Source organism: Protopterus annectens, chromosome 2.part2, assembly GCF_019279795.1.
Source record: "Protopterus annectens isolate FY-2018-M chromosome 2.part2, PAN1.0, whole genome shotgun sequence".
Lineage (NCBI taxonomy): Eukaryota > Metazoa > Chordata > Ceratodontiformes > Protopteridae > Protopterus > Protopterus annectens.
This window is the reverse complement of record NC_056730.1, coordinates 507,255,465-507,279,308: the sequence shown is the minus strand read 5'-3', so window position 1 is coordinate 507,279,308 and position 23,844 is coordinate 507,255,465. Positions and strand designations below refer to the sequence as shown.

General features: G+C 43.0%; 1 protein-coding gene across 1 annotated transcript in view; it reads right to left on the bottom strand.

The window, feature by feature from the left end:
• The window catches only part of HTRA2 (HtrA serine peptidase 2), a 578,743-nt gene that overhangs the window by 296,643 nt on the left and 258,256 nt on the right, over positions 1–23,844 (bottom strand). The window contains exon 5 of the mRNA XM_044063975.1: positions 1,894–1,999. Coding sequence (XP_043919910.1) covers positions 1,894–1,999 — 106 coding nt within the window. The remainder of the gene's footprint in view (positions 1–1,893; positions 2,000–23,844) is intronic.

Sequence of the window (23,844 nt, the reverse complement as noted above, 5' to 3'; positions counted from 1 at the left end):
AAATACACTGAGCTGAAGATTTAAGAAAATAAATTACAGTCACCCACTGCAAAAGGCCTCCAAGGTCAGACTCATGCTTTTGGGAAACTTATTTTCTGTACCAGTCACAGAATTTGTGAACCAATATTCGTTCAGGTTTTCGCACAGATTCCAAAGGCATGCAGTAGGTGGATTAGACACACTAAATTGGCCACAGGTGTGTGGGTGTTAAGACATGCAAGAACCACAGCAGCAGGGTTAGCCACCTAGTGGTGTGACCCATACCTCTAGATGATCATCACTGTCGAAATACCACCCCAAAACCTTGTGTAAAAATAGGAAAAAGGGGTTGTGGAAGGATGGATTCACTTAGTAAATGATGAAATCAACAGGAAATAGCCAGAATAAATATTGTTTTCTGATTCAGTTTGGGAGCAAGAAAAGATCTCAAGTCATCTGAGTCAGTTTAGAAGCCCAAAGGGGCATCAGCATGCCCCATACAGTAGACATGTTTATCTGAACAACTGGACACAAAAGACTTTTTTTCTTAAAATGGACATTAACTTTTAGCAGACATACTAGGAGAGCTCTTAAACGATGTTGAAATAATATAACTTACTAGTTAATGCTTCTCATGTGCTCTTAGTAATTAGCAACACTTACTCCTACACTGAAAAATCTGTGAAATGCTTAGGATATTCTTCAACCACTAATTCAACTGAATACAGGAATCCTGCAAATGCATTTTAAAATTCCCAAACCTTTGCAGGTAGTACATTTATTTCTGATTTACCAGTAAATGCATTAAACCACTGTCAGTGTTCAGAAAACGCACTGAATCAGACTCTCTGATTGGATCTTCTAAGATCTATATAAGACAGGCTATTTTGTCATCATCTAGAAGCTATAGAGACATCAGTGCCAGATGAAATGGGAGATTTCTTTTTTATGTCTCAGATCATTTGACTGCTGCTTATCCTTGATGATCGTCTCACTAATTCTGTCTTCTCTTGGACCAAACTTCCATTTAAAGAGAAGGGCTTCTAGTTTTCTGCACTGTAATAAATTTCAAACACTGCTTACAGGCTCTAAAGTCATGGTTAGAAACAAATCAAAATGAAAAAAACAGATGACTCCCGCTGCATACCAGAAGTCACACTTCAATATACTTCATAAGAAAATGTCATCAACCATAAACAAAAGAAAAGGTATGAAAAAAATCACAGAGCTAATGATTAACACTATGTTATCAAACTTGTGCCAAAAACTAAAAAAATGAAGGTAATTATTAATCCAAGTTAAGATGAAACAACTGACAAATTACATCCAGCATCCACAGAATATCCAACAAATTACTGTCAACATGTGCAAAGGCACAGTGGTTAACAATGAGGCTTCTCTAGTTCAAGCAAACGTCTGCCTGCCCTCTGTGTTTCTGAGAGATTCTATCAGATGCTCCAATTTCCACCCAAAATTCCAAAGATGCGCAGTAAGTAAAATGGAGATTCTTTAGTGCGTCTGTGTGTGTCTATGTACTTCCTGGGATGGTCGGGTGAACGTGTTCACGATATATTTACAGCCTCTACCCAAAGAGTGCTGAGGTAGATTTTGGCACCTCAACAACCCTGAGCTAGACTACGCAGGTAATTAAAGAATGAATGAATACAAACGAGCAGAACAACAAACTGTTCTGTAGCAGCAATGCAAAGTCAGCACTAGTATAAGACCAACAATGACCACAGACAACTGATGACATGGGTAATATTAAAAGTGAAGTACAAATGAATGCAAGAGCAAGACCCATCTGAAGTACTGCTAAAACAGTCATTCTTAAAAATTCAGCTCTCCTTCTGCACTGGCAAATATAGTGGAGTGTTAAGGCACGTAATGAAAACATCTGTACTATAAACTTACTTCTTGCCTGTCCTCTGTTCAGGAACTCTCGAAGTTTGTCTGATGGAATAGCAAATGAAATCCCAGCAGTAACCTTCATCGTGTTCACGCCAATTACCTCTCCATCCTACAGGGGAAGACAAAAGGTCAATATACACATATTTTTCAAACAAATATTTAGAATGGCAGCTCTGTCTACTACTCTGCAGAGTTGGAAAGAAACAGCAAAACTACAAATGTCTACTATTTCAGATGTATTTTAAGTCTGCAGCAATCAACTCCTTCAGAGATGAAAAATCAGAAGGTATGAATGCAAACATCACAACTTCCAGTCGGTCACAAAAATTCACTAACAGCTTCTTCCTGCACGGTGCCATAAATGCATCTACTGGACGTCAGTACATATACGAAAGCACATGTCAGTTTCAAACGCTTTTGGATTATCTGCTACAGTGCAGAAGATGCATTAAATACAGGCTATGGTAAAACTAACAAAACTTGAAAAAAGGGAGGTAGAAATAATGAAATGTGTGTATATAAATACAGGGGAGGGGAAGAGAAGAAACCAAGAAAAATGTTACACAGTTCATTTAACAGAACAAGGCACACTGACAAACGGGTATCCATGAATAGGTTGGTCAAAACAAATTCTTTAGCTGCAGTGGAGAGACGTGCAGGTTTTGTAAGGACACTAAGCATCTAGAAAAAAAAAACAGAGGGGCAACTGATATTGCTAAGAATTTGGTAAAAACAAAAGTTTCATACTTACCAGAATATTAGATCTGGATGAGTGGGTCCATCCTCATCAGTACTAAGATTCAAGTCCAGGAAGTCCAGGCCTTTAGCCAGATCGACATTTAAAATGTTTCAAATTACCAGCCCTCATCTTTTACCTCTCATGCTGTGCCAGCTAGCTTCATCTGTAAACCTCTATAATTCTACATTAAAACAGATCAGAAACCAAACTATAACTACAACGTACAGCTGTGTACACCTACCATAAATGCAGATGTTCAAATACATTCACTGCTGCAGTCCTGATTTGTGAGATTTCCTACCGTGAAAGTCCTTACCTGGACCAAATACCAGACAAAAAAATCTCCCTCCTCCATGGCTGGTGGATGTCCAGACCAACGTCAGTATGCTTGGGTATACAGGGAGCAGTCTACGTCATATCTTTTTTTCTTGCACCCCTGTAGGTAGGAGCCCCAAGATGGGTGCTAAGGCCACTGACCTAAGATAGAAAACCTAATGTCTTGAGAAATTGTTTTTTTTTTACCAGACTACCCTGTCAGCTGGGGGGGGGGGGGGGGGCTGCAACAGTGAATACACTTGAGCATCTACATTTAACGTAAATGTACTTAACTGTACTATGTTCTTTGTATTTCACTGTTGCAGTCCTGACTTGAAGGATGACTCCCACAGCTGAAAGGAGGGTGGAAGGAAGATTACGGAGAGGAGAGGATGCCATGCAGACTGGCAGTGGCAAATCCTGCACTGGCCCTGAAAAATGCTGATAAGTGGTAGTGTTTGGTGAAGGTATGTATAGCTCACCAGATAGCAGTGGCCCTAGCAGAGCAAGTCCTGACAGCTTCAGGTGGCTTCTTAACATGATGGCTAACAAAATGAGATACAGTGAGAGAACCATTTGGAAATAGTCTGTTTGGAAACTGGTTTCCCTTCAGAACTGGTGGCAAAGGTTACGAAGAATTGGTCTGATTTTCTCAAAGTTTTAGTTCTGTCAAGATAGTAATGGAGCTGCCTATGAACATCCAAGGAATGAAGTATTCTTTCCCCCAGTTCTGAGGATTGGGAAAGAAGGTGGGTAGGTGTATGGCTTGATTCAAGGATGTCTGTGACCACCTTGGATATAAAGGAAGGGTTAGTCCTGAGAGAGACTGTCTGGATTGAAGATGAGGAAGGGTTCCACTGCCATGAGAGCCTGCAGCTCGGAGACTCCCCAGCACAGATGATAGCCAGCAAAAGGGGCAGCTTTCTAAGTTAGGAATTTTAAGTCGGCAGAAGCCGCTGGTTTAAAAGAAGGCAGCATCAACTTTTCATAGGATCATAGGAGGTTATTAGGCTATTGGCCCTGAGGCCCTTATAAGCCTAGCCAAGCATTTAGCCCATGTTTAGACAAATCAGCACCCGATGCCCCTGTCCAGCAGGGACACGGTTGGAATTCCAGGGGTATACTTTCTGTTTCCCATTCAGTTATCCAGGTTGCACTTAAAAAGAGGTAAAGAGGTACTCTATTTGGGGAGGAGAGGGAATCTATTCCATAGATGGGGGAGTCCCTGGGACACAAATCTGTCCAGCCAAGTCTTGTTGATGTTGCAGACCAGGTTGAGGCCACACATGACAGTTACTTGAATGGAGCCTGACTTGCGGATATGTAGCAGTCCCATCAAGGTGGGGTCCATGTTCATCCTGTATGCCAGACAAAAGTCACCTCTGAGGAGTCTGTATGAAACTGAGTAAAGGGATAGGTCTTTTAAGCCTATCTGTATATGGTAGATGTTTGAGGCCCTGGATTCTCCTAGTGAGGAACTGCTGTGGTCTCTCCAACTGCTGCATGTGCTTTGCGAGGTACATGCTGAAAGGGGCATTGTACTTAATAACGGGCCTTATAGGGGAAGAATACAGAGATGTTATGACCTCCTTGTCCCTGGATGAGATACCATTACTTATGAGGTGGGCCATGTAGAAGGCTTTCCTTACAACGGAAGCAACATGGTGGTCAAATGTCAGGTTGCTATCAACCTGGGTGCCCAAATCCCTCATGACTGATTGCCTGCTTAGGATGTTGTTATTAATGTGATAATTTGTGGGGACATTACTCTCCCCAAAGGGGATGATGATGATGATGATGCATTTTTTGGTATTCAGCTTGAGGCCATGTTTCTGGCATTAGTCATTTGTCTGAGTAAGACCCTCTTGGATGATGTCCACATCACTAGGGGAATTGATGACCATCCAGCTTGCAGTCATCTGCAAACTTGGTCAGCCATAACCCACTGGTTTTGGCCTGCACCTTAGAAAAGTATAACCCAAATAACAGAGGCCCCAAGATCAAACCTTGGGATAAGCAACTTGTTACGGGTCTACTGTTTGAGGTGGCTTCCTCTATTTTGACTATGTGGGTTCTATCAGTGAGACAGTTTCCTACTCATCTGGTAACATATGGATTGATGCCTAGTTGAGAGAGTTTATCTATTATGCCCGAGTGGGGAATAGTGTCAAAGGCTTTGGCCAGGTCAAAATAGGTGGTGTGCACAGTCTTCCCCTCATCCATGGCTCTCAAAGTCATCAACCAAATTTAGCAGACATGACCTCCCTTTGACGAAGCCAAACTGTATGGGATCAAGTATTTGGAGGTTGCCAATGTCCTTGTTAATGAGGTCCATGATAATTCGTTCCATGGCCTTGCAGATCAGGCTAGTTCGGCTGACGGTTCTATAATTTTCTGGATCTGTGGATGCTCCACCTTTGTGTAAAGGGATGACAGTGGCTGTCCTCCATTCAGCTGGGACAAAGTCAGTACTCAGGCTTTGATTGAATAGGGTGCCTAATGGTCCTGCAAATTCCTGCCTGAGTTCACGAAGGATGCAGCCTGGGATTTTATCAGGTCCCATGGCAGCTGTGTTTTTTGCCTTTGACAGCAGTGATGACCTGTTCCCCAGATATAAGGGGAAAGGGCAGGTACTGGGGATTTCCTGATTTACTGATGGGGAGACAGAGGGGTAAAGTTTTCACTGAACAAACCCTTGGATAGCTTCTTAAAGGTACATACACACGCACTGACTTGATGAAGTGTTGGGGATAACAGGATGTCTCCTGTGAGGTCTGATGTGGATCACTCCCCTAAGGAATTGCCTTAGAAGGGGGAGTGAAAAAACAAGAGGAAGAATAGGGGTACAGGTCGAAATGTCACAGGCATGAATTTTAATGGAAGAATAGGACAGGTCCTTGTCAACCAGACTAGCCAGATAATTTAGGATGATAGAGATCTTTGCTAAAAGAGAATTGTGGCACTGTTGTTGACAGCAGAAGGAAAACCTTTTCAACTTAACTAAGTAAGATTTCCTAGTACTAGGCCTTCTGGCCTCTTTGAGGATGTCTTGAACCTGCTTGCTTAGGGTAGGATTGGTCCAGGATCCTGTGGAATTATCCACGCTGAAAGTTTGAGTGGTGTTTGGAACCTATCTGATGAAGTCTTGGGGATAAACAGGATGAAAGCACTTATAAGTTAATAATTTCTTTTACTGTTTTTATTTTTAACTTTGAATATGCATAAAACATTGGATTTTTTGACTGGTTTGCCTTCCTCATCTTCCTTTCAAGACGTGTTTCTTGGTTTTGTCTTCTTGCTCTTCCATTTGTGCAATTATTTGCCTTATCTGACATGAATCAAAGTGTAGATAAATGTGTGTGTATGTACCTTTAGGAAGCTATCCAAGGGCTTGAACAAATGTATAAATACTGAGCACGTGCAAGCGACATTGCTATTTTGTAGTAAGCTATTGAGATGTAAGCATGTATGTTTATAAGGTCTCTCTGTTAACTAGTTCGTTCTTAACGATGCTGCTATCCATCCTGATGTGTTTGTATGTATTAAAGCATCTGAACGAAAACCCCCAGCCTTCTTGTTATATGTGTTAGAGATGAACGAGCGAAATGGTGTCAGAAGTGGCACATCTAAAGGACATGGGATCAGAAATGGCATATCCAAGGGGCATGAAGTTAAAGGCGGCTTCACTAAAATGACTCAAAGCCCTTGCTTGGGGCTGGTGGAATATACTGGAGTGAATCAGCCCTAAAATGTGCAAACTTCGCAAAACAGGTCAGAAATGAATTTCAGGTATTAAAACTTGCTCAGCACTATTTCTTCTCGCATAATATGAAACGAGGCATACAGAAAGTTTTAAATGATTTTTGCATAAACCAATATGTATGATATTGATAAAAATATTCACATTACTATGGAAAATGTTTAAAATAAAGTCCAAATTGCATAAAACGAATAAAATAAAAGGAAACAACCAAATTTTCACAAAGCATGTATTTTTCGTATTAAACAAAGATATCCCAGTTATCAGAAGTGTATAAAAGTGTTTGCATGTTTGTGTGGTGTTCCAGTAAAGCTATTTTGCAAAAGTATAGCCGTTATAGGGCATATTTCAAAGAATACAGCCATTTCATTGCATATTTCACAAAGTACAGTATTTCTAAGAGTTTACTGTGCATTTGAATGTTATTACAAGCTCACAGAACAGTTTGTTCGAACATAATTACAACGGCCATATTTTGTGTGTGTTTGCATATACTTTGTGGGCAAGGAAGATGGATTTCGGAAACCCAGTGCACTTGTGTTTGACAGTAATATTGCTGAGAACTGAAGAGTTTTTGAGCAAGAGTATGACATTTTCATACAGGCTGCATTTTCTGACAAAGATGACCATACAAAGGCATTTATTCTGCTTAATTTAGCTGGGTCAGAAGCCATAGAAAGGGAGCGTTCATTTGTGTACGCACCTGCTATCTATACAAAAGAGGGGTGGGACCATCATACTGTTGTACCGGCTGAATCAAGGGAGGACCCAGAGCTCATGAAATCCAAATTCAGAGAAATGTGCAACTCCCAGACAAATGTTACAATGGAAAGGCACTTATTTTACACAAGGGATCAAAAGCCTGGTGAAACTTTTGCAGCATATAAAAAGTACAGTTGTGTACCTACCATAAATGTAGATGTCCGAGTGTATTCACTGTTGCAGTCATTACTCTTGGGTTATCCTGCTGGCAGCTGACCCGTAGTCGGCCAGAATTCCAAAGTCTAGGTCCGGCATCGGTTGCTGTCGCCTCTTCCCCGACGTCAGTGCACCAGGGGTATAAAAGATGCAACCGACGCCATTTTCTTCAGTTTTTCTTGCCCCAGATGTCAGGTGCCCCCAAGTTAGTAGGCTGAAAAAATATGCCAATAAAAATGCATGCACAGAAATTACATTGCCTTCATCTGCAAGCAAATTCACCCAATAGGTTGTATAGGATAGAGTAGTGCAGATAGACCCAGCGAAGAAAAAGGGGGGAAGGTGGATGGGTAACCTGGACTGCAACAGTGAATACACTCTAACATCTACATTTATGGTAGGCACACAACTGTACTATGTTCATCGTGTTTCACTGTTGCAGTCATTACTCTTGGGTTGAATCCCAAAGCTGAGGATGGGTGGCTAGGCTAAATAGGATTAGGAGAGGCTAAGAGGCCCTGCAGGACTGCAGTGGCAAAGCCTGCTCTGGACTTAGAGTACAGAGGCAAGTGGTAGTGCTTTGCAAAAGTGTGCACTGAACTCCAGGTTGCAGCCTCCAAGATATCTTTGGTTGGTACTCCTCTGAAGAAGGCTGCTGCTCTGGTGGAATGAGGCCTGATGCCCTTAGGCACTGATTTGCCATGTTGAGAATAACAGAAACGGATGCAATGGCCTATCCATTTAGAAATAGTCTGTTTTGAGATAACCTTTCCTTGTGATGCCGTAGCATAAGACACTAAAAGTTGCTCCGCTTTTCTGAAGGCTTTAGTTCTGTTCAAGTAGAAGCGTAGCTGTCTGTGTATGTCCAAAGAATGCAGAATTTTCTCACCCTTGTTCTGTGGATTTGGATAAAAGGTAGGCAAGTGAATGATTTGGTTGAGGGCCACACTGGACACCACCTTAGGTATAAATGTAGGGTTTGTTCTCAGAGAAACCCTGTCTGGATGAAAAATGAGGAAAGGTTCCACAGCCATTAGTGCTTGTAACTCCGAGACTCACCTTGCAGAGGTTAATGCTAGGAGCAGAGCTGTTTTCCAAGATAAGAATTTTATATCTGCTATTGATGCTGGCTCGAAAGGAGGTAGTGTGAGTTTTTCCAAAAAATAATTGTGGTCCCAGGCTGGAATTGGTGCCCTCCTTGGAGGCCTAAAGTTTTTGGCCCCTCTGAGGTACTGCCTTATTAAGGGATGTGAAAATAGAGGTTGTTCTGTATTGTAATGGGCTGAAATGGCAGAGGCATGAATCTTAATTGATGAGAAAAAAAGGCCTTTGTTCAGCATCTCAGTTAAGTATTGTAAAATCTGAGGAATATTTGGTATGGATGTGTCAATGCCTTGTTCCTGGTTCCAAACACAGAATCTTTTCCATTTGTCTGCATAAGATTTTCTAGTGCTGGGCCTCCTGGCCTCCAAAATAACATCCAAGACAGCTTTTGAAGAAGGAGTGTTCTGAATGGCTACAATATCTGCCATGCTGCCAGATTTAGGGTCCTGAGATGGCTGTGCAGGAGTTGATTGTTTTGTTGGGTCAGCAGGTGAGAAGTTTGTGGCAATATCCATGCTGGACCTTGAGACAAGCTCTTTAGGACTGGGTACCAGTGCTGGTGTGACCAGTCTCGTGCAATCAGTATCATTTTTGGTTTCTCTTGTCTGTCCTTTAGGAGTATCCTGGGAAGGAGAGGCAGTGGAGGAAAGGCATATACTGTTAGATTTTTCCAGCTGAAGGATCCATGCTTGCTTGTGATAAGTCCTTGTGCAAAATCTCTGCAATTGGTAGTTGTGTGGGGAGGCAAATAGATCTATGTCTGGGCATCCCCATTTCCTTATTATCATGCTGAAGACTTGTAGATCCAGTTTCCATTCGTGGGGATCCATGAGGTTTCTGCTTAGATCGTCTGCCAGAGTATTTGTTTTTCCTGGCAGGAATTGTGCTTGTAGGTGAACTTTGAAAGTCAATGCTGTGTCCCATAAGGTCATTGCTTGTCTGCACAGGGGGTAGGAATGTGTACCTCCCTGTTTACGTACCACATGACTGTAGTATTGTCTGTCTTTATCAGTAACTGTCCTGGATGAAGCATGTCCTTGAAAGCTGTCAGGGCATTTTGAACAGCTAGCATCTCTTTTTGATTGATATGAAGATGCATTTCATGCCATATGGGCCCCCCAGGCAAAAACTGATGCATCCGTTGTCAGTGTTTGCCTGGCTGTGGGTAGACTGAATGGTAGACCCTTGTTGTGGTGACAGGCTTCTGACTACCATCGAAGTTCCTGTTGTAGGCAAGGAATGAGTGCAATTAGTGTCTCCAGGCTGTGGCAATGCTGAGTCCAAACACTTTTTAGATACCATTGTAGTTTCCTTATATGCAGTCTGGCAGATGGAATTAGTAGAATGCAGGATGCCATGAAACCCAAGCCCTGCAGGATATTCCTTGCAGATAAGTGGGATTTTGTTGCCAATGTTTTTAAGTAAGTAGTCAGATGTTTTTGTTTGTCTGGCGTGAGATAAGCCATCTGGGCAGATGTATTTAAGCTTGCACCCAGGAATTTTATCTCTTGAGAGGGCACTAGTTTTGAATTCTTTTAATTTACTGTGTACCCTAGGCCAATTAGTAATCTTTTTACAAATGCCAGTTGCTGTAGGAGAATATCTTTGTTCTCTGCTTGAATTAGGCAGTCGTCCAAGTAGGGATATATTTGAATTCCTTTTTGTCTGCAAAATGCAATTACTGGTACCAGGCATTTTGTAAAGACCCTGGGCGCAGTAGATAAGCCAAAGGGCAGTGCAGAGAATTGGTAATGCATTGAGCCAGCTATGAATCTGAGGAATCTTCTGCAAGATTGTCTGATTGGGACATGCAGGTATGCCTCCTTTAGGTCCAAAGTTACGAGCCAAGCCTTCTTGCCCAGCATGGGCAGTAGCTGCTGTAGAGTCAACCTCTTGAATTTTGGACCTTCCAGAAATGTATTCAGAATAGACAGGTCCAGTATTGGTCTCCAGGTTTTGTCCTTTCGGGGTACTAGGAAAAGTCTGGAGTAAAATCCTTGCCCCTGCTCGTGTTGTGGTACTTGTTGAATGGCCCCCATGTCCATGAGGGCTGTAATTTGTTTTTGTGCCTCTGCCCATTGATTGTGTGGCAGGTCTGGCATACCTTTTGACCTTGGAAGAGTGTGAAAGTGGAACCTGTAGCCTTGGAACACTATGTTCAGGGCCCATTTGCCTTGGGTAACCATTTGCCAATTTCATGAAAAAAGTGCTAGTTTTCCCCCTAAGGGGGCTGCCAAAAGAGAAGTACTTGGGTCTGGTAGAGGAAAGTCATTGAGACTGTTTCCTGTAAGGCTGTGATTTGTCTTCTGCGCTTTTGGAGGTTGGAGCACCCCATTGTTTCAGCCTGTATGTGCCTTGGGGTTGAGATCTGCCTCTGGGACGCCTGCATCTGCCTCTTTGCGACCTGTCTGATACTGGAAAGGACCAATTTTTTGAAGGCCAGTTTCTGCTAAACTTGGGTGGCTGTACCTGTAAGAAATCCTTGACTGTCTGCATGGATTTGGCTTTATCCTCCATTTTTTCAACACCTGTTCTGCTTTAGTGCCAAACAAAGTATCATGCTGTAAAGGCGCATCTAGTAATTTTGCTTTAACATGATCAGGCAGATTCTGTTCCTTTAACCAACCATGCCTTCTAATAACAGTACCTGTAACAGCGGCCCTGCAAGAGGCCTCCAGTGAATCATAACCACATTGTAATGTAATGCTTCCCACTTGTTCAGTTGCATGCAATAAATCCAACAATTTCTTGTTTTCTGTACTTTCAGTATTTGTTGACAATTTCTGTTTAAACACTGACATTACATATTGCTGATATTTAAGCATATGAAACTGGCAATTTAAAGCCCTTACAGCAGAGGTAGCAGAGGTGTAGACTTTTTCCACCCATCTGTCTAAATACCTAGAATCCCTATCAGAGGGAATAGTTTTTTTTTGCAGTGGAGCTTTGACCCCTTTGGGACCCTGAGAAATAGTTTCTGGGTCAGCAGCGGGGTTTTTGTATAGAAATTTATGGGAATCTGGGACCCTGTAGTATCTGTCTGGCTTGGCAGGTGCAGGGGGTAAAGAGTCAGGGGACAGGCCAGACTCTGAAAATACATCATCTACAATGTCTAGAACAGGTGGAATAGCAAGGGGTCTGTGCTGAAGAAGTAGCAGAAAGTCCCTGAGCCTTTTCTTAGATTCAGAATAATCCTGGCTTTCCCAGTGGAAATGCTCCCTCATGATATGCAGGGTTTCCCCAAAAGAATAATCCTCAGGAGGAGAGGCTGAAGGAATGGATTCTTCAGCATCAGAATCCTCATAAGGAGGCATGGAGTAATCCTGTTCAGAAGAGGAATCAGAGGAAATAGAAACCTGATCATAAGAAAGGTACTGTCTCTTGCCTAGGCCTCTTATCGGGGGGGGGGGGGGGGGGGCTGATCAAAGTAATTAGGTCTTCGGCCATTTTGAGCATATGTTTTTAGGCATAGAAGTTTGAGCAGGAGAATGCTGCACTTGTTTCTTTGTCTTTAGAGGTGCTTTAGTCTTTGTCTTTGAAGCTGAAGATGGCTTAATATATAGTTGTGTAGGTCTGAAGACACCCTCAGAAGCCGATGCCTGCTCAGCGGCTCCAGACCCATCTGAGGGAATGATTTCCGAGTGCCCAATACCTTGAGTATCCAGAGGTCCAGTCGGCTCCACGTGGGAGTCGGAAGTGGCCTGTGGCTCTGAGGTAGCGGGTGCCAGGGGCTGCGAAAGCGCCTCACTGAGAACCGGCGAACCTGCGACTGGCCTAGTAGAGGCTTCATCATCGGTTTTGGACCTTTGATGCCTATCCTTTTCCTTGTCCTTGCGCTTTTTGAAAACTCCGGTTGTCGGCTGATCCGACGGCATTGTATAATTAAATGTTCGGCCAAAGTAATGAAAAGCAAAATCAAACCGACACTTAATAGTGCGTTGGTTGAATCTAGCACAAAACCGACAGCTAGCAACATTGTGATCAGGGCCTAGGCAAGGAATACAGTAAGAGTGAAAATCCTTATGAGGTATTTGCTTCCCACAAGAAATACAATTGTTAACTTTTTCTGACATCGGACTGGAGCAAGAAAAAAGTTTCCCCAACAGGGTACTTAGCTTTAATGAAGACTTCGGTTCTGAAATTCAAATTCGTAAATCTCAGGACTCAGCCAACCGGCACTTGCGAATTGCTTCTGCTTCGGGCACCGTGCTGCAAGAAAGACTGAAGAAAATGGCATCGGTTGCATCTTTTATACCCCTGGCGCACTGACGTCAGGGAAGAGACGACAGCAACTGACGCCGGACCTAGACTTTGGAATTCTGGCCGGCTGCGGGTCGCCTGCCAGCAGGATAACCCAAGAGTAATGACTGCAACAGTGAAACACAATGAACATCTGACCTGAGAAATAAGGCTAAAACGTGCAGATATGGTGATTTAAGGGATGAATTGATAAAGGACAGACTTGTGTGTGGTATTAAAGATGATCCTGTGAGAAAGATTTTGCTTTGTGACAGTGATTTAACTTTGAATAAGGCCATTGAGATTTGGCAGATATATGAGCTCTCAGAAAATCACACAAACATGCTTACAAATGACAGCAACTCTAGAAGGCACAGTGATAAAGCTCGTGTTGATAATATGCAGCACATGGTTATAAGAAACAGGTCCAAACACATGGCAACAACTGTAACCCTGCAGCATTCACTGGTAAACCCCTGAACATTCTAGCAAATTCCAGAGTTCACACAGTCTCAGTGAAGCAGAAGCGTGCATCAGCAAACTCAACGCATGGGCCTCAACCTAGTTTCATTACCAACTGTCATAGCTGTGGTGGAAGCCATGAATCTAAAATGGAAAAGTGTGTAGCTTTTGGTCAACAATGCCACAAATGCAATAAAAGGAGTAATTTCAAGAGGTTTTCTAAATCAAAAGGCCAACATTCTTTTATTAAGACTGAACATTTTAAGAAATTAGTTCAACAGTTACGACAGTGGCAGCCCTACTCAATGTTAATGGTGTGTCAGTGCTTTATGAAACAGTCAGTGCCGTAGATTTAAGTCTTTTATACTGTTTGGATAAATGGTAAACCCATAGAGCTCAAAGTTGATACATGTTCCAAGTGCAATATTATGTCAGCACAAATATTTGCTAGAGTGTGTAAAGGTGAAAGGCTTGATTTGGTAAGGTGTGCGTAGCTTGTTGTTTTTGGAGGTGAAGAAATTCAAACCAAAGGCTCAGTAGTGCTTTCATGTTACTCCGCTGGAAGATGCTACAACTTATTATTCTTGTGGGATCAAGAGGCACATCCCAGCCATTAATAGGGCTCAGAGCATAGCTCTCAACCAATCAGGGACAAATCTCAACAGAATCAGGGACAAATCCACAAATAATCAGGGATATTTTTAAAATATTAGTACTATTAACTTCAGACATTGACAGAATAAGAGAATCTGAATTAATATACAGTTTCCGAAGTAAAAAGTCTATAACTCTTAATTATTGTCATTATTTATTAAGTACAATTCACCACCTTTTGTCCAAAAGTCATCAATTTTAGGAGAGATTAAGAGGGACAGAGCTAAAATTTGATTCAAAATGAGGGACATCCCTGAAAATCAGGGATAGTTGAGAAGTACGGCTCGGAGACAGTTTGAAAATGGGACTGCTTTCATTTAATAGGGAAGTCCACCATGTTAGCTTAAAAGACCACTACCATAATTTTGCCCAGTACATTTTTTCTACCTATGCCGATCTTTTTGAAGGCAAACTAGGCAAACTTCTAGTTGTGTAGTGTGAAGTTAGATCCAGAGGTCAGTCCAGTTATCAGGCCAGCATGTAAAGTTCTAATAGCTATGAAGGACAGAGTCAAAGCTGAGTTAGATAAAATGGTGCAACAAGGTGTGATCTTCTTTCGGCTGCTCCCATCAGGGGTCGCCACAGCAGATCAACTGTTTCCATTTCTTCCTGTCCTCTGCATCTTGCTCTGTCACACCAACCACCTGCATGTCCTCTCTCACCACATCCATAAACCTTATCTTAGGCCTTCCTCTTTTCCTGTTACCCGACAGCTTCATCCTTAGCATCTTTTTCACAATACACTCTGCATCCCTCCTCAGCACATGTCCAAACCAACGTAATCTTGCCTCTCTGGCTTTGTCTCCAAACCTTCCAACCTGGGCTGACCCTCTAATATACTTATTCCTAATCCTGTCCTTCCTTGTCACACCCAGTGCAAATCCTAACATCTTCAACTCTGCCACGTCAAGCTCTGACTCCTGCCTTTTTGTCAGTGCCACTGTCTCCAACCCGTATAACATAGCTGGTCTCACTACCCTCTTGTAGACCTTCCCTTTCACTCTTACTGGTACTTGTCTGTCACAAATCACTCCTGACACTCTTCTCCACCCACTCCATCCTGCCTGCACTCTCTTCTTCACCTCTCTTCCACACTCACCATTACTCTGAACTGTTGATCCCAAGTACTTAAACTCATTCACCTTCGCCACTTCTGCTCCCTGCATCCTCACCATTCCTCTGTCCTCCCTCTCATTCACACACATATATTCTGTCTTAGTCCTGCTGACCTTCATTCCTCTTCTCTAGTTGAAACTCCAGCTGAATGGGTATCTTTCATGGTGGTAACTCACAAGAAAAGCTCAGATGACATTGGAATATGTATTGACCCACGAGATTTGAACAAAGCTGTAAAAAGACTTTATCATCCAATGCACACAGTCGAAGAAGTCACAGCGTTGATGCCAAATGCCACTATTTTTTCTGTCCTAGATGCAGAGAGTCCATTTTGGCAAATTCAGCTTGACAAGAAATCATTATTGCTCACTACTTTTAGTACTCCGTTTGGCAGGTACAGATTTTTGAGCTTGCCATTTGGGATCAATTCTGCAAGTGAAGTCTTTCAACGAGCAATGGAGCAAATTACTTCCGGGTATCCTTGTGCTGTTATAATAGACGACATACTAATAGGAGGTCGTGTCAAAGCAGAGCACGACAGAAACCGCAGAAAAGTTCTGGAAAGATCACGTCAAGTGAATCTTAAGCTCAATCCACAGAAATGCAAATTCAGGCTACAAGAAGTTACTTATGTTGGTCATTTATTTACAAGTACAGGCTTATGACCAGAACCTTTAAAACAAACAGCCATTCTCGAGATACCAGCACCCGGCAACATTCAAGGCCTGCAATGTTTTCTTGACATGGCCAACTACCTAGGAAGTTCATTCCAGATGTGAGCCAACTTTCAGCACCACTCAGAGAGCTGACAAGTAAAGATATATCCTGGTCTTGGTAAGAGCAACACCAAAGAGCATTTGATGTCCTGAAACAGAGAACTGCAAGTCCACCAACTCTCAGATATTATGATGTTCACAAACCACACTTTCCTGTGATGCTTCAAAATTTGGTCTAGGTGCAGTCACTCAACAAGAGGATCAACCTGTTGCCTATGCATTGAGAAATCTTACCCAAACTGAGATGCAGTATGCCCGGATTGAGAAAGAGTTTTTGGCAATTGTGCTTGCATGCTCAAAGTTCCACAATTATGTTTCTGGTAGACCTACCCAGATCGAAACAGACTACCAACTTTTAGTCACTATCTTGAGAAAGCCTATGTATTCAGCTCCAGCCAGACTGCAATGTATGATGCTGAGACTGCAAAACTACAACTTCAATCTAGTCTACAAGAAGGGCAAACTTCTTTATCTTGCTGATACATTGCCAGACTGACCACAAACACCACAGAACAGCTTGAGAATGAGAACCTTGATTTTGAAGTCATGGAAGTGAGAATTTTTTCTTCCACGGGTCTTGATGCGTTGCGAGATCACACAGCCACAGATCCAGTTTTACAAAAGCTTAACCACTTTATCAATCAAGGATGGCCGTCAAAGCAATCTAGTTTAGCTCAAGAAGTGCAACCTTATTTTCCATACAGAGATGAGATTTTGTCTGGCAAAGGTATCATTATGAGAAGTCCAAAAGTAATAGTTCCAAAGTCCTTGCAGCCAGAGTACATTACTATCTTGTAATGTGGTCACCCAGGAGTCAATTCTACCAAAAGAAGGGTGAGAAGTCTACTATTTTGGCCTTCTTTGTCACAAGACATTGAGACAGCACTTCTATCTTGTTCAGTGCGTAATAGTACTAAGCCACATCAACAGAAGGAACCACTTCAGCTAAACCAGATATCCGAACTACCATGTACAAGTCTGCACAAAGTTATTTCTGATAATGGCACACAGTTTACAAGCCAACAGTTCAAAAGATTTGCTGAAGAATGTGATTTTAGTTATGTCACAAGTAGCCCAGAGTACCCGCAATCAAATGGTTTGGCAGAACGTGCAGTCCAATGTGCAGAACAGTTACTTCAGAAGTCAAAACAAGATAACAGTGATGTTTTCCTGAATCTCTTGAATCTCAGAAGTGTTCCTCGTGATAAACATTTTGATTCAGCTGCTCAGAGACTTCTGTTGAGAAAAAACAGAATCACATAACCAATCAGTAGTCAACTGTTGGTTCTATGTGTCAACAGCAGCAGGTGAGTGAAAGCCAATCTGCTGAAGAAGCGCTCAACCCAGAAGTCCTATTACAATAAGGCCAGCAAACTGCTCAATCCATTACAAGAGGGAGAAAGTACAGTTGTGTACACCTACCATAAATGTAGATGTTCGAGTGTCTTCACTGTTGCAGTCATAACTGTAGGGTATTCCTGCCGGCAGGCAGCCCGAGGTCGGCCAGAATTCCAAAGTCTGGGTCCGGCGTCGGCTGTACCAGCAAGTACCCTGACGTCAGAACGTAGAGGTATAAAGCTGACAGCCGACGCCATCTTCTCCAGCCTTTCTTGCCCCAGATGTCAGAAGCCCCCAAAATAACCAAAAGGTGTCCAAAAAGAAACACAAATACACCACAAAGGAAGTGGAAGAGAGAACAAGCAAAAATAAGAGGGGAATGGTGGGAGGGAAACACCGACTGCAACAGTGAAGACACTCGAACATCTACATTTATGGTAGGTGTACACAACTGTACTATGTTCTTCGTGTTTCACTGTTGCAGTCATAACTGTAGGGTAGAATCCCAAAGCTGTGAATGAGGGAGGAGGTTATGCAGAAGGAGGGGCAGCTAGAAGACCCTGCAAAACAGCAGAGGCAAAGCCTGCCCTAGACTTAGAATACAAAGGGAGATTATAGTGCTTGGAAAAAGTATGCACTGAACTCCAAGTGGCAGCCTCCAAAATGTCCTTGGGTAGGAACTCCTCTGAGAAAAGCTGCTGAAGTGGCAGCTGCTCTAGTAGAATGACTTCTAACAATACCTGGAATCTGTTTGCCATAGTGAGAGTAACAAAACCTTATTCCATGAGCAATCCATTTGGAAATAGTTTGTTTAGAAATAGCCTTACCTAGAGAACTGGAGGCATAAGAGATAAGCAGTTGATCAGATTTTCTGAAATCTTTAGTTTTATCCAGGTAAAAACGTAGTTGTCTGTGTATGTCCAATGAATGTAAGATCCTTTCCCCTTTATTTTGAGGATTTGGAAAGAAGGTAGGAAGGTGAATAGTCTGATTCAGAGCCACCTTAGAAATCACCTTAGGCACAAATGTAGGATTGGTCCTCAAGGAAACTCTGTCTTGGTGGAAGATAATATATGGTTCCACAGCCATGAGAGCTTGCAATTCTGAAACCCTTCTGGCAGAAGTCAATGCCAATAAAATAGCTGTCTTCCAGGATAAGAACTTGATATCCGAAGCCACAGCAGGCTCAAAAGGAGGCAAAGTAAGTTTCTCCAAGACATAATTAAGATCCCAAGCAGGAACAGGAGGAGTTCTGGGAGGTCTTAAATTCTTAGCCCCTCTCAAAAATTGTCTCACCAGCTGGTGAGAAAAGATGGGAGGATCAGTGTTGAGATGAGCCGAGATAGCAGAAGCATGAATTTTGATGGAGGAAAAGGAGAGGCCTTTAAGCAAAAGGTCAGAGAGGTAAAGCAAAATGGAGGAAATATCAGGCAAAAGAGGATCAGAACCTCGATCCTGCATCCAAATACAAAATCTTTTCCATTTAGAAGCATAAGATTTTCTAGTGCTAGGCCGCCTAGCCTCTAAAAGAACATCCAAAACTTGTTTGGGAAGAGAAGGAGAAATCAAAGGCCTTTGTAGAGCCAAGCTGCCAGGCATAGAGTCTTGATTTGAGAGTGTAGCATCTGACCCTGATGCTGGGACAGAAGAGAAGGGATCAGAGGTAGGATCCAAGGAGGTTCCAAGAATAGGTGTTTTAAAGTTGGATACCAAAACTGCCGAGGCCAATTTGGAGCTATCAAAATGATAATTTTGGGTTTGTCCTGTTTTATTTTCAGTAACACCCGAGGCAGAAGAGGAAGAGGGGGGAAGGCATATCCCGAAAGATTCCTCCAGCTGAATGACAGGGCATCCACTTTCCAAGCTGTTTTGTGGAAGGACCTGGTGCAAAAGAGAGGCAACTGATGATTGAGATGGGATGCAAACAGATCTATCTGAGGGCAACCCCAAACTGCAGTAATCCTGCTGAATAAGTTGGTGTCCTGCATCCATTCGTGAGGATCCAAAAGGTTTCTGCTTAGGCTGTCTGCTAAGAGATTCTGTTTTCCTGGAATGAATTGAGCTTGAAGATGCAGATTCAGATTTAGAGCTGTGCCCCATAAATTCATGGCTAGTCTGCAAAGGGGGTAAGAGTGAGAGCCCCCTTGCTTGTTTATGTACCACATGACTGTGGTATTGTCTGTACGAATCAGAAGAGGCCCTGGTTTCAAAAGATTCTGGAAGGCTAGAAGAGCATTTTGGACTGCCAACATTTCCTTCAGGTTGATGTGCCAGAGAAGATGCTTCTTTGTCCAAGAGCTCTGCTGGCAAATGTCTAGAAAATGAGCTCCCCAAGCATAATCCGAAGCGTCCGTGGTTATGATCTGAGAAGGTAGAGGCAGACGAAAGGGGTTCCCTTCATTTAAAGCACAAGCCCTGGACCACCAAAGGAACTCTTTTTGGAGGCAGGGAATCAGTGGAATCATTGTGTCCAGACTGTGGTAATGCTGTGACCATACACTCTTTAGGTACCATTGAAGTTTTCTCATATGAAGCCTTGCATTTGGAATCAACAGGATGCAAGAAGCCATGTAGCCCAGTGCCTGCAGGAATTTCCTTGCAGTGAGCTGAGTTAAAGTAGCCAAGGTTTTGAAAACTGAGGCCAGCTGTAATTGTTTGTCTGGAGTGAGGAAGGCCCTTTGCGAGCTTGTGTTTAGAAGAGCTCCCAAAAAGATCATTTGCTGAGAGGGGATCAAATGTGACCTTTTTTTGTGTTCACTGAAAACCCCAGTAGTAGGAGAAGACGTTGAACAAAATGCAGATGTTGAAGCAGAAGGTCTTTGCTGTCCGCCTGAATAAGGCAGTCATCCAGATAGGGGTAAATCTGAATCCCTTGGAGTCTGCAATAAGCGACTACTGGAGCCAGACACTCGGTAAAGACTCTGGGCGCAGTAGATAAGCCAAAGGGCAGTACAGAGAATTGAAAGTGCCTCGAACCTGCCTTGAATCTGAGGTATTTTCTGCATTCCTGCCTGATGGGAATGTGTAAGTAGGCTTCCTTTAAGTCCAATGTCACCATCCAAGCATCCTGGGAGAGCATTGGAAGAAGTTGTTGTAGAGTAAGCATCTTGAATTTTGGAATTTCCAGAAAGGTGTTTAATACTGAAAGGTCCAGAATAGGTCTCCATAAGTTTTGTTTTCTTGGGACCAGAAATAGTCGAGTAAAAACCTTTTCCCATCTCTGAAAGTGGAACAGGTTCTATGGCTCTCATGGCCAGTAAAGCGTCCACTTGATTTAAGGCCTCTGACCATTGATGTTTTGGCAGATCTGGCCAACCGATAGACCTTGGCAGAGTATGAAAGTGGAATTTGTAACCTCTTAAAATCACGTCCAAAACCCATTTGTCTTGGGTAATATGAGTCCAATTTTGGTAGAAAAGAGACAATTTTCCTCCGAGACGGGTTTCCAGGCAAGGAGGACCTGTAGCCCAACCGAGAGAGTCACTGGGTCTGCTTCCTTTGTGATTGAGATCTATCTTCTCCCCTTCTAGGTGATGAAGCAGTCCATTGTCTGGACCTGTAAGAGGCCTGTGCCTGAGCCCGACCTCTGGAGCGTCTATATCTTCCCCTTTGAGGCCTATCAGACGTGGGAAAGGACCAATTCTTGGACGGCCAATTTCTAGAAAATCTAGGAGACTGAACTTGTAAGAAATCTTTAACAGTCTGCATAGATTTCGGTTTATCCTCCATCTTTTTAATAACCTCCTCAGCTTTAGATCCAAACAAAACATCATGCTGAACAGGGGCATCTAACAATTTAGCCTTAACTTGCTCAGGTAAATTCTGCTCTCGAAGCCAAGCATGTCTCCTGATAACAGTACCAGAGGCTGTGGACCTACAAGAAGCCTCCAAGGCATCAAAACCACAATGTAAACTATGTCTGCTAACTTGTTCAGTTGCATGCAGTACATCCTGTAATTCCTTGTCCTCTGCACATGCAGGTAAGGTTGAAAGTTTTTGTTTTAAAACAGACAAAAGAAATTGCTGATACTTGAACATATGAAACTGGCAATTTAAAGCTCTAATAGACAGAGTAGCAGAAGTATACACCTTTTTGCCCCATCTGTCCAAGGCACGAGAATCCTTTTCAGAGGGAATAGGATTTTTAGATGGAGCGGCCTTAGCAGCCTTGGAGCCCTGAGAAATAGTTTCAGGATCTGCAGAAGGGTTCTTGAACAGAAATTGATGAGAATCAGGTACTCTGTAAAATCTATCCGGCTTAGAAGGAGCAGGCGGAAAGGAATCAGGATTCAGGTTAGCTTCAGAGAAAGCATCATCCACAATATCAAGAACAGGAGGAATAGCCAAAGGTCTGTGTTGTGGGAGAAGGAGAAATTCTCTAAGTCTCTTCTTGGAAGCGGAATAATCCTGACCTTCCCAATGGAAATTGCTCTCTCATCTCATGCAAGGTTTCCCCAAAAGAAAAATCTTTAGGGGGAGAGGCAGAGGGAATAGAGTCCTCTGCATCAGAATCCTCATAAGGAGGGAAAGAATAATCCTGGTCAGAGGAAGAGACTGATGACACAGAAGCCTGATCAGAGGAATCATAAGGAATATCCTGTCTAGGCCTTTTTTCAGGAGGGGGGTGAGAACCCCTAATCATAGTAAGCAAATCTTCAGCCATCCTTAATAATTGTTTCTGGGTCTTGGGAGCTGAATCCGTAGAAGCTTGAGAAGAAGCCCTTGGCTTAACTGGAGTCTTTGACTTTGCCTTTGCCTTTGTAGTAATAGTGATATGAGAAGGCCTGAAAACCCCTTCAGAAGCCGGTACCTGCACAGCGGTTCCAGACCCATCGGAAGGAGCGACGTCCGAAGGTCCTGCAGCAGATGAAATACTGGGCCTAGTTGGCTCCCAATGGGAGTCCATGTTGGCCATCGGTTCCGAAGTGGCTGACGACAGGGGCTGCAAAAGCGCCTCACTGACGACCGCCGAACCCGAAGCTGGCTCTGGCTGCAAAGTATCCTGTTTGGACCTCGGAGGCCTATCCTTGTCCTTGCGTTTTTTGTGAATTCCGGTTGTCGGTAAAGTATCCGACGACATCCTATAATTGAACCGTCTACTGAAATAATTCAAGGCCCAATTGTACCTACGCTTAATAGTACGAGAATTAAACCTGGCACAAAACCGACAGCAAGAAACGTCGTGGCCAGGGCCTAAGCAAGTAAGACAGTAAGAGTGGAAATCTTTATGAGGTATTTGTTTTCCACACGATATACAATTATTAACTTTTTCTGACATCGGAGGCGCAAGAAAAAAGTTTCCCCAGTGGGGTACTTAGCTTGAGAAGAGAAGACGACGACTTCGGACCGACGACAAGCAAAGCACGTTGTCCGGAATCCGCCAACCAACAACTTGCGAGCTGCTTTCCACTGCACGGCAAGAAAGACTGGAGAAGATGGCGTCGGCTGTCAGCTTTATACCTCTACGTTCTGATGTCAGGGTACTTGCTGGTACAGTTGACGCCGGACCCAGACTTTGGAATTCTGGCCGACCTCGGGCTGCCTGCCGGCAGGAATACCCTACAGTTATGACTGCAACAGTGAAACACGAAGAACATGTGGTAAGGATGCAAATGTCCAAAGTTAATGATTGGATTGGTGTTGTGAAGAATATTAGTCCAGAGCCAAGATCATACATTGTGGAATCAGGAGGAGCAATTTTCAGGCAGAACCAGAAGCATTTCAGACCCGTGTCTGAGCCTATACCACAGCACATAGCCTGTGAGAAAAACTATCTCACAGAGAGTTGTACGGTGTTCCAATCCCTGAGGAAGTTCCAGAGGACATTCCCATTCCTGTGAGGAATCCAGAAGTTCCTAATAAGAGCTGTGGACTGCAGACTGTCCCTGCTGCTAAATTTGGTCCACACTTATGTTACAAGATATGGTCGCATCTCTAAACCCTGTAACAGATACGAAGCAACTTGGACATGAACACTGTTTTGTTTCTGATGTACACAGTAATGCATATCTAACGCCGATATTGTTATATTTTTTCAAAGGGCAATCTTTTTAAGGGCATGCACAAGTGTATAAATATGGAGCATATGCAAGCTAGACGGCCATTTTGTAGTAAAACGTTGAAATGTAAGCATGTATGTATATAAGGTCTGTCTGTTAACTAGTTCATTCGTATTTAATGATGCTGCTATCCATCCTGATGGGTTTCTATGCATTTAAGCATTTAAACAAAAACCCCAGCCTTCTTGTTATACGTGTTACAGATAAACAAGTGACAGAGAGATAGAGGAAAGAAAAAAAAAAGAGTTCCCCAAAGGAGTACTTAGCTTTCCAATGATTTCTTTCTGGTGTGGACCAACTGACACACTGAAACACTGCTTCAGGCTCAGATGGCAAGAAAAGACTGATGATATGATGTTGGTTGGCTCCTTATATACCCAAGTGTACTGATTTCGGTCAGGGCATCTGCCAGCCCTTGGAGGAAGAAGATTTTTTCTCAGGTAGTCGGGATGGCCGCAGGCATTCATGGTAGGA